This window comes from Netta rufina, assembly GCF_964035555.1.
Source record: "Netta rufina genome assembly, chromosome: 11".
Taxonomy (NCBI): Eukaryota; Metazoa; Chordata; class Aves; order Anseriformes; family Anatidae; genus Netta; species Netta rufina.
Genome location: NC_140134.1, coordinates 9,106,142 through 9,122,953, shown reverse-complemented (window position 1 = coordinate 9,122,953; position 16,812 = coordinate 9,106,142). Strand labels below are relative to the sequence as shown.

General features: G+C 39.3%; 1 protein-coding gene across 5 annotated transcripts in view; it reads right to left on the bottom strand.

Moving 5' to 3' along the window:
- The window catches only part of TMEM266 (transmembrane protein 266), a 103,855-nt gene that overhangs the window by 32,533 nt on the left and 54,510 nt on the right, over nucleotides 1–16,812 (bottom strand). For all 5 annotated transcript variants that reach the window (XM_084293669.1, XM_084293670.1, XM_084293673.1 and 2 more), the window contains 2 exons: nucleotides 6,430–6,584; nucleotides 1,806–1,879 (listed from right to left, as the gene is read on the bottom strand). In XM_084293669.1, the coding sequence (XP_084149795.1) occupies nucleotides 1,806–1,879; nucleotides 6,430–6,584 (229 nt within the window). The remainder of the gene's footprint in view (nucleotides 1–1,805; nucleotides 1,880–6,429; nucleotides 6,585–16,812) is intronic.

Sequence of the window (16,812 nt, the reverse complement as noted above, 5' to 3'; positions counted from 1 at the left end):
ACACAGTTCGTCCACTCATGCAGGTACTCTGAGTAGAACCAGAACTATTAATGTCTGCCTTGAGACAGGTGAGAACTGGCCTATCTGCACTGCCACGAGCAACCTAACAAAAACTGCCTGCATGCGAACCAGACTATGGAAGGGGTACAGGAACAAGACACTTCAAGGAGCTGCTAGGATACAAGGAGCTGCATCAGGTTTTGGGGAAAAAACACAACTCAAGGTTATGCCCAGTAGAAGGAAATCGAGGACCACAGGAGAAGCTGCTATGAAACAAGCTCCAGGCAGCGATGAAGATCAGGTGGGTGTTTGTGCAGCCATGCTGCCAGCAGCAGAGTTACAGGCTGATCCTATTGGAAAGCTCAGGACTACAGGTCCAGGGTGCTAATCCCCACTGGAGCAAAAGAAAGCTTCTCAGAGAGAGGGGCAAGTATTTCTTTACAGGGAATGGACTCCACCTATCAAACCTAAGCATTCAAGTATTAGGATATGCAGTACACAAAGCAGATTCTGCAAAACTGTTGAACGGTTTAGAGATTCTTTTCCAGGCAGTTTACATGTATCCTACAACCCACAATCACTGTCAAAGGATAGGGAGAACAAAAATGAGCTGTATCCATTTGTATAACTGCTGCACCAGGAGACTAGGATGTAAAGCAGTCTTGAGACCCCTGCCTGTTATCAAGGAATGCTTTCTGAAAGTTCCCACTGGCAGTGGCAACACTAGCTAGAAAGCCCCTGTCATGAGTAGAAATACAAAATGATATATGTAAATAAAGGCATAATAGAACCACAAAAATAATCAGTGATATCATATGGTGAGCATCGATTCAACACAATGAACTACCAAATAATTTGCAGATATCACAGCTCCCTGTTTGTCTGAATTTCTTTGTAACTTTCACGTCAATGTGAAAGTTACATGTGTCTTCACAGAGTGAAGTCAATGCGTCTTCATTTTGGACGACAATATTTAATCCTATGAATTAGAAAAAATATCTTAAAATATGTAAGTCCAGGTTGTCTTCCAACATACAAGTTGGTATGATGTAACAAACAAAAACTTTTCTTTTTTTTTGGTGACAAGTAACACCTTATGACCTGGAAAAATAACCTTAATGAATACTTTGAGATATTTCAGGTGTAGTCTAAATGTCTTGGTATCAATTACTTCTTTTTGGAATAAAGTTGAAAACTGTAATAGGTAATCCCAATTTTGTCACTCATTATATCACTACTACAGCTTTTTCCAATTTCTGAAAGCACATTCATAGAAATATTTGCAAAGAAATTCACCATTTGTTTCATTCTCCCACTGTGTTTACATGCAGCAACCTAGAGCATCTAAACTAGCTCCATAAATCGAGAGAATTCCATTCTTAAAGCAGACCTTTTTGCAAAATAAATCTGCAGATCTTTCACCCCAAATTAACTCTTTATTCCCAGTGACACTGACAAGATTTCTGTGAGAAGAAATGTCTGAAATAGGTCTGTCCTGTGTCTGTGGTGATTCAGAGGTGATTATCAATTGTAATTGTTCAATTGTAATTTATAAGGCGGTATCTTCCATGTTCCCTAGCCAATTCTAGGCAACTGACAAACAGCACTACTACAAACAAGATCTTTTAGTTTGCTAAGTGCAGCAGCAATATTTTTTTCCCTTTGTTTTTCTTTTTTTTTTTTTTTTTGTAGTGCACTGCACTACCTTTATTCACAATCTAAACCATGTTAAATGCTTGCTAATTCCAGTGACATCATAAAAATACTTTGCAGTTCTGTGCATGAAGGTCTTTGATTATACATACCTCTGAAAAGAAAACAGACAGGATGACTAGGCTGATCCAGTGAATTACTCCTGCAAACTGTGAAGCACTTGAAACTGCAATTAACACAGTACAATGAGGCATCATTATAGGAGCAGAATGCAACTTATGTTTAGTATCATTAGTACTGCTACAACTTACATGTGGGTCAAGCTTTCTTTCTTAAAGTTCGTAATGGAAGTGCCAGAAAGGGAATGGGATGTAATGGAACACAGAACTCCAGCCCCATCAGCTGCTCACCCTAATTCAGGCCAGCATGTCAGCAGCCACAGCAATATTGCCTTGGATCTTGTACACATCAGATTACCAGTAAGCAATGACGTACACATTAGGCCTTTGACAATCTGTCACTGCTGCGTGCTCTTGCTCCACACACTGCTTTACTATGAGATGTGTGACTAAATCCCACGTACCTAAAAATTCAGTTAGAATTCTGCAAGGAAGCAACAGTCCATTATTCCCACATCATTCCTTATATGCAGTCTTTGACAATTCAGCTCAGAAGAACAATAATTGTCTGGAACAAGTGATTAAAAACTACTGCTCAAACTGGGCTTTAAAAACCTTTTCACCTAAATAAATAACCAAGCTATGTGGACTTTCACACAGCTGTCCAGATATGGCAGCAAGTTCAGCAACAGAAAGAATGAATGTCATTGTTAATTGTTATGAAGATCAAATCTCAATGTATTATTTTTAGAGTTTGTGAAATAGCAGTGATTCTAACTTGTACAACATAAAAATGTGATTATTTTTGTAGAGTGTATTTCAGGAAATGTGGCTGTCAAAGGGGCAGCTTTGTCTGTAAGGAGGTTGGTATACAAGCACTTGAGAAAGCTACAGCAAATGAAATAAAACTTGAGGTAAGATAACTGGTTAAAAAATACAACTTCTTTTCCACAATCTTTTTCAGAAAGATAGGAAATATTAAAATCACTTCTGTTCAATTCATTTCAAACTCCTCCATGAAACAAAGTCTGTAAAGAGTAAACTAAAGGGGAAACTTAGAGAACGCTGGATACTGCGCACAGACTTTCCATACAGGTCTTCCTCATGCACACTATGATGTAGTTATTTCACTATCAGAGTGGAACAACTGAAAAAAAGTCCTTTCAGGACCTGACTGGAGGAACACTAGCCTGAACTCACTAAAAGCATGAACTGAGAGTGTACCAAAGCCTTGGATGGGCACTCACTGGCATTAAATTGTGCTTTCATTTCATTCAACTTACTTTGCTTGTTTGCTGTAAGACTACCTAAGAAGCTCTATGGTAAGGATTGTCTTTGTGGGATTAAGTGCATGTCTTGAAATGTGGAAGATTTCTCAAGGAAGTTCAACTGAAATTCATTAATGACAAAAAGCAAAAAGCAGAAAGGGTCCAGTATCTGCACTACTGGCAACTCTTACTCTGGAGGTCACACACTATCAAGTTTCGATTAAGGCAATGAATAGAAAAACCTCACTTTACTTCAGGGTATTTGTGAGTCTACCCTCCCTTGAGCAGACTGATGTGTGGTCCTGCAGTTTCAAAGAACTACGGTGTATCAGAAAAGTTGAAGGCAATTGATGACTCTGCACACAGAGATGCAACTCTGCGGCAGAATTAACCAAGTCCCAAGGAACATGTATGCCATGCATTGAATCAAGCATCTTGTTTTAAAATTAAAACTCATCAAAATGAGAAAGGGCAGGAAAGAATGGAGGAAGAAATCAGGATACAAAGAAAAACATTGCTAGGGGCTGCTGTTGGAGCTCTCAAAACTGAGGCTCCTCTGGGGCTTGATGTGAGAGGGTTTGCTGCAGAGGAACTACTTACAGATGAAACAACAGGGAAAAATATATTTACCTTTCCCATGACACTGTCTTTATAGGGTGGCATAAAGAAAAAGAAATGGAAACCATCTGTAAGCTATTTTTCAAACAGTTGTCTATTGACATGTAAGGCTCCAGCTGCCCCTTAGTGGACAGAAAAAGATATAGCAGACACGATTCTTGAAAGAAAATCAGTTTCTGATGCTGCACTAATTGGAGGAGAATGCTGGGCCCACTGCCAGACAGTGTGCAATCAAATTGCCAGTAAACAGTAAATGTGAAAAAGTCTCCCAAACCAGAAGGTTTGCTCAAGAGTTGAATCACTAGCCCATACACTGACTGGACATTTGCCTCTTCCATAAAACTGCCCTTCAAGAATGTAATGAAAGGCTGCAAAAAGGGAGAAGGCTTTTCTGCAAGAGGTGCCCATCCCTGCTCTGTGGTGGCTTGGATACCTCACTGGGATTCAGGTCGAGGCAAAACACCTAAGCTAGTCAGCAGCTGCTACTTTTATCTGGAACAGCATTCCATGTTTGTTTTACTTGTACCTTTTTTTTTTTTTTTTTTTTTTTAACCCCTCTATGAGCTGTCATTAAAGCCAAGGAGTTGTGCTTTATTTCACATTTTGCTTGAGAGAAGTGCATGGTGCAACCAAGGACTGCACTAAAAGTATGAGAGGAAAATGATGCTCTCAAAATGTCACAGTCAAAGAAACCTGACTTCTCATGCAATAGTTTTAAACATACAACCCAAAACCCATTAAAATCCCTCATTAAAAAAAAAAAAAAAAAAAAGAGGAGACAGTAATTAATTACCATCTACAATGTGGAACAGCAGTTACTACAAACAAAATTGGCAGTGATGTGCCCTAACGTATCCTAATGCACTGCTCAATTTCATATAGAATAAGGAATCGTTATAAACTAGAATAGTATGTTTGAAAAATGTAATTATGTCCTAACAGCTTATTAAAAGTTTAACGTAAGTGATGTATGTTCCTCGTGACACAACTGCAATACTTCTGTTAGCCCCACCTAGACAACCCTTATCTGATTTAAAACAAAACAGAAAGAGTTCAGCTTAGTGAAGGCAAGAAGCATGATGGGTTATGTATTAGCTAAAATGCCAAGTAGCAGCACAGAGCTACACACTCTCAGGTACTGAGAAAATCCATACAGAGCAGGGGCAGCCTCTGCACAATGAACTCACCTGGCTTCTCCAAGCATCTCTAGGCCAAGCACAACGTGTAAGCTGGCAAGCTTTAAAGAGTACCACATGCACCAGGTAAAAAGAGGAGAAATGGCCCCTAAAATACAGCCTTCTCTAAAGCAAAATGAATGGCTAAGAAAGCAGGTGCTTCCAGAGGAAAGTCTCCAAAACTCTGTTAAAAGTCTGAGATAAATCAACAGAAACAGCTTTTAAACTCTTTGGCTCTGCAGGAAGTGACAACTCTATACATGAACAGAAAGATGTGGTGGCTTAATACAGTTCTTCATTCAATTTTTAAGGACTTACACCCATCATTAGCATTCCTGACTTTTTTAGAAGCTACAGATTTGTCCAAATTTTTGGCTTCCTCATCTAAAATGGTAAGCTGCCAGAGACTGCAGAAAATAACAACTGGAGTGGAGTGGCCATGCTCATAACACTGTGTGTAGTACGGACAGACAGGGTTGTAAGAGGACTGGGGGAAAGTTTGGACAATGTTGTGGAAAGGCAGCTTAATCATTGATTTATCTTATAGGCCTAATAAAAAATGTTTGCAGCTAACAATAAAGTCCCTTAAACTAATCTTATTACAACTGTAATACCTAAATTTTTACAGTGAAATCTAATTTCACTAATATCAACACAAAAATCATGAAAATAAAAGGACTTCAACATTCACTTGCTCAGTTCAAAGTTGCCATATAAGACACCAGACTGTGACTCTTTCATGTTGTGTATTCTTGCATTTATAGGATTGTCTGAACCCCATAATTACCATTTCGACATATTTGAGACTGTAGGGCAGGCTGCTTTGTAACAATTAGTGGTGGGAAAAATGTAGCTGGTATTTGTGTTCGTATCAGGTTTGTATTTTAAAAGCAAAAAAAAAAAAAAAAAAAAAAAAAAGAAAGAAAGAAATGAATGGAGGAAAACAGCAGTAAAAGAAAAAAAAAGATGAATCGGGAAGCAAAACAACAGCATGAAAAATAGCACTGTGGAACCTGTGTAGAGTGAGTTCAGAGAATTCATATATAGCAAAGCTCCATTGAAGCTATTATTTGACTCACTGTATATTAGCAGAGTAGAATGCCAATCTACATCATTTCTGTTCACAAAATAGAAAACTGTAATTGCAATTCCTACCCACCTCAGTATATTAAGTTAATAATATGATGGCATCAAGTACCCTAGCAAGTTCATCGTATCTATCCACATACATGTGACAAGTAGCAGGGAGATTAACGATACACTGATGACCTTCTTCTTTGCATACAGAATGTGGCTGTCCTGAAGGACAGACCTTTTCACGTACTAATGACATATGTGCAGATATCTGCATGTACACTCTGCTTGTATCCTCTGAAAATGTGTCCTATACTGAATTTGGTCAGCAAAATAGGGGAGGGGCTGACTTCACTATACCAGGGTTCCACAAACACAGTTCTCTCCTAGCCTACTAATCATTTACATGGTAGGAAAAAAAAAATCCCCACCAACTTCCCCACCCTTTAAAAACCTCCCAGCAAGTTAAGCCTTTATTTCATTAAAATTAAAAAAAAAATTAATAATAATCCTCCTACTCACACTGGAGAAGCTTTATATCTATTAGGAGTTCCAGAGTCAGAAGAATCACCACCAACACTACACAGGCTACCAGGAAACTGTTGAGACTTGCACTGAGCAAAAATACCTGCCACACAGCTGCTCGTCTCCCACAGCACGGTTTTAGCCAGTTAGATCTAAGGAAAGAAAATTAAGAGGAAAAAAAAAAAAAAAAAAAAAAGGAAAAAAAGGAAAAGAAAGGAAAAGAAAAGAAGAAGAAGTGAAAAAGAAAGAGCGCTAATGAGCAGTGGACTCAAAATGACAACTTCTGCTGTTATGGATACACTCATCAATACTGTATATAGACTTTGCTAAATGCACTTTTGTTGGTTTCTTTACTAAGGTTGGGCTATTTTCCAAATCGGTACACTGATAAATCCTGGTTACATCTGTCAGCTGCACCATCTGATTTAATAAGCATGGCTAATCACATCTGTAACGGCCAACACTTCACTCTGGGGATCACGTCTCAACTTCAATGAGGTTCTCCAACCCTCCTGAGCATATCAGTGCTCAAGAGCCTTCCAAGGCACTGAGTAATGCAACCTTAATTATCATACATGCTTCTCTTCCTGCCTCACTATTTTTCATGCACTTTTATATTGACATACATGCTGCAATCATTTACCTGTGGCTATCAAGACATAGCAGGACTCTGCTATTTGGTTAGAGGGTAATAAAGCTTCATAAGAGCTTTCTGGGCATTGAATTTTATTGTCTTGCGTCTTTATCCCTGTTCTAGTATGAGAACCAGCTTAGATCTGTAGCAAAAACTATGATAGTTGGTTCTAGTACCAGTTAATAACCACTGCCCAATTAAGAGTGCAGATCATTCACTGCAATTCCCAACTGCCAATTGCTAGAACCATTTAACCTTTGCAGAAATCTTCTCTCATTCCTGGTTCGCACTTCCCTTAGTTGCTGGCAGTATATCCCCATGGGATACAGCAAGGCTGTCAGAACTTAGGAATCAGCAGCTTCAACCAAAACCAGTAGCTGAATTTCACAAGAAAACTTGCATGTTCTAGAGAGAGAAACTGCAACAATTCCTGCTGACTACAGCTGTGAGGATGAGAGCTCTGGAAGGAAGCTGATAAAACAATAAATGTCATACCAGTGTTGTGCTAATGCAGAGCCACATTTTTCAAAGTGGTTGTTAAAAAAAAAAATAAAAATAAAAAATCTGCTTTTTCTTTTGAAAACACTTGTATTAGGAATCATAGAAATTCAGAAACATATTAGTAATCATATGAGGTCCAAAACATAAAGCCCATCCTGCTGCCTTTTTTTCCTCCTAAAATTCTCCCATAGCTTAACTTTGATATGGTATTTATCATATCATTTCTCATCGCAGTGTTTTGTAATGTTCTTGCACTGGCCCAGCTCTGGAAGTTCTGACACTAATTTCAAAGCCCTGTAAACACGCATTAACTAATAAAGAGCTGGTGTGAATTACTGGCTCAGCTATAATTGCAAGCACGCGAGCTGTAATGAGGTAACCACGCTGCCTGAACTAAAACGTCAATATGCAGAAACAGTGGCATGCAAGATACCGAGCAATTCCACATAAATAGCTCTAGATACAGCAACTCCTGTTACAAACAAACACTCAGAAAAACATCACAAAACATTCCCTGACATAGCCACACTTAAAAATGGGGGAGAAAGTAGTGATGCTAAACAGTCCTTGGAGACTTGGCACTTTCAAGCAGCTTCTCTGAACTGAGTGTATCAGCTAAATACTTGTACACAGAGCTGCCTGATTACCTACCCTTAAAAGACCTTCTCAATTGACTCTCAAAACCTCCAAGAAGATTTGGCAGGTGTTACTATCTGGAACTTGCCCTTAGTTCAATTGCATTAAGGTTCTAACCTGAAGCAGTACTCAAAGTTGCTTTTCTCTCAAACATTGCCAGAAAAAAAGATAAAACAATCATAAAGAACTAAAAAATACAAGATGCACTAGATTTTAAATATGTATTTTTTAAAATGTAAGGGAAAAATGAAGACTGGAATAAAGCCTTCAAGCAATCTTGATTTTTGAATGGATTTTATTTGACTCCCCCTCAAAACAGGAGAGCCCGTCTGTACTGCAGCTGGTATTTTTGTTGGGTTTTGTTTGTTTGTTTTCTGACATATTTCCAAAAATAATGTGAGGGAATGGCCCTGTTTAATTAGAAAAGTTTTTAGTTCTATTCCCTTATTACATTTATCTTCTCTTTTTCAAGAAGATCTGTTTTGCCAGCATTTTAACACTGCAGGGTAGTTTTTCCTCTGTCCTATTCTCAGAATGATCAGTAGAGGGCCTAAAAACATTCCTTTAAAAACTACATGTAGTCAGGATTTGCAAATACACCAAACATACCACTAAGAGTAAATCACCTGTGATTCTCAGCATGCTTTACATGCAGCCATGATAATCTTTGTTCAAGCTCATCGTTACTCCTAGAACTGCTACAGAATGCAGAGTTACTCTTCTGTCTGTGCAGCAGCAGTATCCCACCAATTCCAAAAAGCTTCTGAATGAAACTATCAGCTTATGACTGAAAAAGCAACAATTTTAAGAGACCAAGTGCAGATCACCTGCATGCTTACACCTACATATCACTCACAAAATATATAATTTGATTTCAAAGATGCAAAAATGTTTGAAAATTAAGCCCTAGAAAACCACCTCCAGTTTCATATTTTAATTCACTACACCAAGGTACATTTATTTAAAGCTTGTCCTGTGAATGGACATTAGCACCTTCACATCACTGCCTAGCAAACAAGCTCTTCACAGATCTCCTCCAAGTCCTCTAAATCCACTGACACAGATGATTACATCGTGCTCTAAAAAAGGAGCAGTGCATGTTTTTTGTTCCTGGGTGCTGGAAGGATAGCTCATTGCTCCTGTTACTTCTACACAATTGTATAATGGAGTCCTGATCTTGCCTAGTTTTTTTTTTTTTTCTTCTTCTTACCTCCTGTAAAGAAGAGATATAAATAATAAAAGGAACTGTGCTCTAGCTAGAAATATATCTTAGATAAACCTAGTGACACACAAACCACACTGGATCCTAGTATAAAGATCTTTTCATCTCCTTTAACTCTTTAGCCTGTCTTACTAGAGTATCTCTTTCTCCTGATGTATAAGGGTTTGTCTAGCCAGAGGATAAGGAATCTGGTATTTGAGGAAAACAAATCCATACCAGAATTAGAGTACGTTTAAATTTACATTCCAAATCCTGGCCATTTCTCCTCTAATACTACGGAGCTATGCTAAGTTTAGAGTTTACATTAGAAATTCAGCCACAAATACATTCCAGAAAAAATAAAAGTTAAATTATAAAGCTCATAAATTTATCTAGAGATTATAGAGAAACCATGTGGTTTCTATATTAAAAAAACAACCAACCAAACAAAAAACTGTCTTATTTTGTTCAGAGAAGAAATACAGCTTCTGTTAGTGTCCTGACTGTGTTGCCTGTTGATGCCAGGCACTGTATAAGATACACATAAAATGTCACTTGGGACAACATTACTGCATGACTTCAGTCAGGTTCTTCAGGTATCTCAGCTACTCTGTCTACATAGTAGGAGCATCATTCACCTGTCTTGCAATACCTGGGTGAAGTAAATAAATGCACTAGAATTGGAATATGTCAGTTGATGACTAAAGTTTTGTTACGGGAAATTAAATTTGTAGTGGAATTTTACCAGGGGTAATTCTTTTTAAAGATACTTTCAACACATGGCTTTGTGGAAAACCAATCTGTCACCATCACTGCTAGTTTTCTTAATAAACAGCTTGGAGAAAAGAACATAAGGCAAAACCGGGAAAGGTTTAACACATTTCTTTGGTAAGGAACCACTACAAACAATTTGTTCAAGCTGTTAACAGCTGTCACTGTTTCTATTTTCTGGTCTTGGAAATAAATCCCCCCAAATCTGTATTATACCTTACCCTGCCTTTTTTTTTGGCTCAGCAGCAAGTGTTTGCATCTCACAAGACAGATATGATTAGAAAACAGAAGGATGGATGAGATCCAAATCACTATCTGTAGGAGCAGAAGGGCCATGGTCAGGAAGTAAGTGAAACACAGAAAGGTTAAATAACAACACAAAATCTGGCTGAGACAAAACAGACAGCAGAGCCTCACAGGAGGCCGCAAATAGCAGCTGGAGGCCTTGAGCAACTCCAGAAAGATTCTTCCAGCCTTCAACCTAAACTCACCCATGGCCAGTTTATACATATCTGTTCTCGTGCCAGTCTTGTACTTTAGGACAGTTAGCTCTTTTCCCTTGCTGGCATTTTGTCTACAGTGCATTTATATACAGCAGTGACATCTCCTCATTTACTTTAGTCAAAGAAGTGCGTGCTTTTTGTAACACAGACACTCAGTTTTTCTGACTGTCCTTGTGAGAATACAGACAAGATGAGTGGTGCATAATACTCTGGAATAGGTTTAATTACATGAATGCTTCCCAGCTCTCCCTGAAGTATCTTACTTGATGCTCCTAGGCTCGTTTCTGCCTTCTTCATAGATACATGACACCATTTGCTCACAGGCATCCCATGATTACTCCTCTCATTAGAAAATTGCTTATTAGGCTTTGTTTTATGCTAAAGTTCTTTACTGAAATATTAACATCAGACTTAAAAACAACCTTTAAGAAGCACAAGAACAGCCACATGAGATCAGAACAGAGGTTTGATGTCCTGTCTCCAGCAGAGGCCTGGAGCAGATGTCTCAAGATAAACAAGAACAAGTCAAATAGATATACTTCCTGTTCCAGCTCTCCCAGCATCCAACTATTTTCAGCTGGAGGACTTACTGAGCCAGATGCGGTTTCTAGGCCTCTACTTACTAACCTTCACTGAATTCCTTTTCCACAGACTTGTCCAAACTCTCTCTACGGTCACATAAGCTATTAGAAGCCACAGATCCTTTAACAAGTATTTCCACACATCTACTGCCCCCTAGGTAAAGTACCAACCACATTTTTTGATTTCAAAAGCGCCTTACTCCAGTAAAGCACCCTGGCACTTGGATTGAGGGCGGGGCTGTCACACTTTAGAGTCTGTGTCACCAATTCCACAATCTCAGTCAAACCTCACATCTATCTGCTCTTTTCCAGACTGAAGAGCCCTAGCTTATGGAGTCATTTCTCCAACAGAAGTTCTACATCTTGGATCACTGTTTTCCTTTAAATCTTTTCCAGTTTTTTTTATCTACCATGTCCTTTATGACAGGGACCAGAACTACACACTCACGTTCAAGATGTGGGCAAAGCTTGGATTTATAGAGATCCACAATGATGTACTGTTTTACTCTCTACTCCTTTCCTTACAAATTCTAACATTTGGTTTGTTTTTACACTGCTGCTCAGCACTTAGCTCTCCTTCTAGACTAATAGTCCTCTTTTCCACATTTCTCCCTTATCCAATTGCTCATCCATCTTTCAGTTGTTACACCAAGCCACATCCTCTTCAAGTTAGACAATTATTCCCAGTTGTAAACCAGATAAGTCAAATCCACATCACTTCCACTCTCCAAAAGTCTTTTGCAAACAGTGGTCTGTGGGCTACATCTACTACATTTCTATCCACAAAAAGTACCTAGGAAAAGTAAGTTCTGTTGGGAAAAAAAAATAAAAAAAATTGACAACCCTGAAAAGTTTGAAAACCACTAAGCTAGATATATTTATTTATAACAGGCATTCCTTCTATCAGTTGGCATTACTGATGAACGACATTAGGGGAACAGAGTCAAAGGCTTTAGGTAATAGGATAAACACAGTAACAAGCTATTGAAGACAACAACCTTTACAAATATAAATGCTTAAAAGGATCTGTAGTAGAAAAGGAAGTTTCTAAATCACTCAACATCCTTTAACACAGTCCAACATTTCATGCATGCTCTAGTGAAGAGCTGGGCACCTCTCAAACTCTGTAGCACCAAATGCTCACTTTGTGCTGCAGTGCAGGTCTTGATTTTGGACCAGAGCACCTGTGTGCAGCAGCAGTGATACAGTACCACACAGAGGACAAAGCAGCACTACAGCATGTAAAATAAGTTTAAAGAAGCTGCTTTTGTAAATACAAGGAGCTCGTTCACTATAGGAAATGGTTCTGCCATCCAAAACCTTTGCACCTTATCTCTAGCTTGGACCTGATTATTCACCACGTATCGATATGGTGTGCTCCAGGGTCTTCATGAGGTGCACAGGACCTTTCAGAAAAGGGACTGTACTTTAAGCATGCTTCCACATGAAGACAAGAAAAGCAGAAAACAAAGGAAACATAGGAACTTAATCCATTTGAGTTCAGTTGGTTAAAACACCTTTAAGCCTTGCAGAAAATATAAGTAAAAACCTTCAAAGAGATCAAAATAAAAACTAAAGTGTGAATATGAAAAACAGAAATAATGGCATACACTGGATGCAATTACAGAAGATAGATCAAAGGAACAGATGTTTTTTTCTCCCAGAATGGGTGAATAGATTCATCAAGGACAGCTTTCTACCAATTTGAAATGATAAGCTTGCAGGAATCTTTCCCGTGTTAACTTTTGAAACTGTGCATCTCTGTGTTCTCTGGTCAGTTTTGGTTTTCCTTCTTTCTTATTTCTCTCTCTATCCCTTCACACATCATTTATTTTCCCAGCTATTCCAACTGTTTCCTTCACTTTCTGGGAAGGAAAAGAAACCTGGGACCGAACAACCCTAAAGCTATCAACAGATGATCATAAATGATTAAATTACAATGGCATGATGTTAATGTCAAGTGAATCATATTAACTGTATCAACTCCAAACCTTTACAGCTGTTGATGTAAAACACCACATTTGAAAGCACCTTCATGTTTCAAAGTTGTTTAGCATACAGAAACTCAGGAGCTGCAACCCAAAACAAATACAATGTAATTGAAAATTGGTGTACCTCCCTCCCCTTGCTTCCCAACCAGAACCCAACACAGATCTTTACTGAGACAGGCTCACTGCCTAACTGCTTATTACTTCACCAACAATACAGTCTATCCCACAACTGACTGTAAATTCTTTTATAGTTTATTATGAATGATACCTCCTAACTGGCTATTAAAGAAAATATGGGAAGAAAAGCTAGTGCATACCAAAATCTACATGTAGACAATTTCCAAACTGTTCTCCATTGTTTTTATTGGCCATTGATGCAGAAACAGAGGAAAGTATTTTTTTTGGAGGACAGAACACTTGACAACAAAGAAATTAAGAGTGGCACTTAGAGTTAATAACATTGAAAAAGTTCCTTAGCTTTCTGGGTGATTATGCTCTTTTCACGCAAACTGAGCTCAGTGCAGACATAGACTCTCCATTAAATTCACAGACACAAAGAAAATCTGCTTTTGGTATACATATAGCATCTAATCTGTTGCAGATATGTTAGAAATGAACGGTGGTCTGGGCACCCAAGGCACAGTTTTGGAGTTAATCATGGAGCGCATCACAGAGCAGCAGTATCTAAGGACAGTTAAATGAGTTATCTGCAAGGCAGGTAAGCAGGACTAATGAGTAACAAACATCATTCTCATATCGGTTCTGAGAACCAGGCTACTATTTATTCACAGGGCTCTGCTGCATGGAGGAGACAGACCTTTGTAAACACAAATCATTACAGTCACATAAAATTAAAAGTGTTTTAATTACGGACTGCTGGCATTCATTAGAACACATGCTTTTCCTGAAAAGGCAGAACCACGGTTGCATTAATGTGGGGCACAGCAGCCTCGCTGCAGCTAGGAAGCAAGGCAAATGCAGCAGCCCCCCTACCCCACACTGCAGCATGCAGAGACCACAGGCACCTCACTGCTTCTGCCTGTGAGGAGGGCAATGCCAGCCAGAGAAAGGTTTTTTCCTGCCTAATAGTTACACTTTTACTACTTACAGGTGTATTTCAGGGATTGACTTTGTGTCATTAAATCTGCAGTCTTTTCTTTGTTGCTTGGTGCATGGATCATAGTTGTAAACTGAATTTCTGACGGAAATAGCTCAAACTTCCTACATAATTCCTTTGGTAACATTGAGAGATGGAAACTGCCTGCCCTGAGCATTTGATACAATAGAGCAAAGCCACATCAAACTGCACAAAATAAGGCTTTGATTCCAGTATCTTTAAAGCCATGGGATGTCAGTTTACATATGATCTGCCTAATAAAAGACAGATCATAATTTTCTGTTTACTTTTCCTTTCTCTTCCCTCCCTCCCCTCCCCCCCATCCCCAATTTCTTGTGTGAGGGGTAGCTGGTCTGATGCCATTTGAGAGTTTCCAGGCACACAAGGAGAGCTGAGCTATCACCCACCTGCTCCTGCTTGCCAATTAATATTGGGTTTATTGAGAGAAAATCTCTCAGATAAATAAAAGCATCCCATCAACAGACAGATGCAGCTTGTGACAACCACCCAGTATTTCCCAAATCCCTACCATTTTCTTATTGCATCTTCCCAAGAAGGGGGCATGCACCAGACTTTCCTACTCAGAGCCTTGCAATTTGAATAAGTACAGTTTGTCTAGGTTGGCTACAGATCGAGACCAACAGAGCCATACAGAATATATGCAGGTCAGAGAGGTTGGCACCTTCCCTGAAATTCTCAGGGAAAAGTATGTAGCAGGTAACATTTGGAGGTCTGTGATAAAGGCAGACTGCCATGAGACAAAGATGAGGCCAACATCCCCTTTTAGTACTCTCCAGCATTAGCTCTACCTTCCTGTATCTCCACTTGCAACCTGTACAGAAGTGGTGGGCACAGAGCTTCACAGTCATGAATATAGATACTTGCAGAAAATACAAGGACTTAAACATTTTCTGTCACTTCCTGCACTGCCATTCCCACACCATTCTCTCCAAATATGAGGGAGAGGAAGCTGGCAGGTCCTGTACCAGGCTGATCTGACTCACCATAGACCCTTCCTACCCAGGTGGAAGAGAAGTGAGCCAGCCACATCTAACCAGGCCACTAGAATGGAATTAAAGCACTCTTGTAAAACCAGACATATTCCCAAACAAGCCACGAGGTCGTAAGGAGACAGAATTTTACTTTTGCTTAGGGCCTTCTTGAGCTCGACTCTGCTCCTAAATTTCACAGGATCTCAGCTGCAGTCAGCGCTTCTGAAAGAAAGAAGGAGCCTTTCCCACAAGGAAGATGCAGCCCTAGGACTCAGTGGAACTTACTCAGCCAAAATGCACTGAGATATACAAACTAAAGCTCTGAATTTTGTTCACAGAATCCCCTCTACAGCTGGACAGTCTGGATGGCACCTGCTTATTTCCATTCAGAGCGATAAAGCCACAAAAGAAGTCTGTGTGAAGGAAGGGATCTCTGCTGAGGAAAAGAATGATAAGTCTATTTCCATGCTTAGACTGCAAGGCTGCTCAAAAAGTCACATAGAGAGATCTGTGCACTTTGGCACAGTGAAGAATGGAGTTTCAGATCATAAAAATCTATTAAAATGCATATTTGAACAAAACTAGTATTTACTTAGCACCAAAATATCCTGAGGGTTACACCTGCATACTCAAATTAATTTTCAAGTGCCTCTTTTGCTATACAGGCTATTTTATGTTACAGTTGTACCGTACTTACATAACCTACTTGAAATGTATTTCCCCTTGTTTGGAGTAACAACTTTCTGGAGATGTCTCACAAAGTCTAATTTGGAAAGAAATTAAAGGCAAGAGTCTTTCCCCTGTACTCCTTCCTGACTACCATACAGAATACCTGCTGAGCAGAGATCAAGCAGGTCTCTTTGCTGATTTCTGAGCACATGTTAAAACATATTCAGCCACCAATAATTGGAGGCTTATTAATGTCTTCATCATGGCTCTGTATGGCTTTCTGTGAAGTGCTTTTAGATGGTTCTTACCGACAGTGGAGTGTATATACATCCAGTGTAACACACCGTGCGTAGTAATCACAGAATCAGAGGGGCTAAGCACAAGCACTCACTGAACCTCTGTGCCAACAGACGTTGAACTACACTGTTCACATTCACGTTCCTGACAGCTGTGTTTTCTTTAAGACATCTAGCTATTGCAATTCTACTGCCCTCTTCCCCATGCACACCCAGCACTTTAGTCTATCCCAGCACTTTGCTAACCTTATTCTTCTCTTCCTTGCTGCTATTCAAGCTCTTTACTTCTTGCTCTACACTCCATGGAGATGGAACAGACTTCACTTCCTCACTGAGAAGACCCTTATAATTTCCCCCAAAGTCTCTTCATGTGAAATGCAAACTGTTCCTTCCATCAGTCCTCTAACAGCAGGTTTTCTGCACCTCTCATCATTCTCACATTCTCACTGCCTAGCTCTAGATTCTTTCCAATTGACCCAACACTTTCA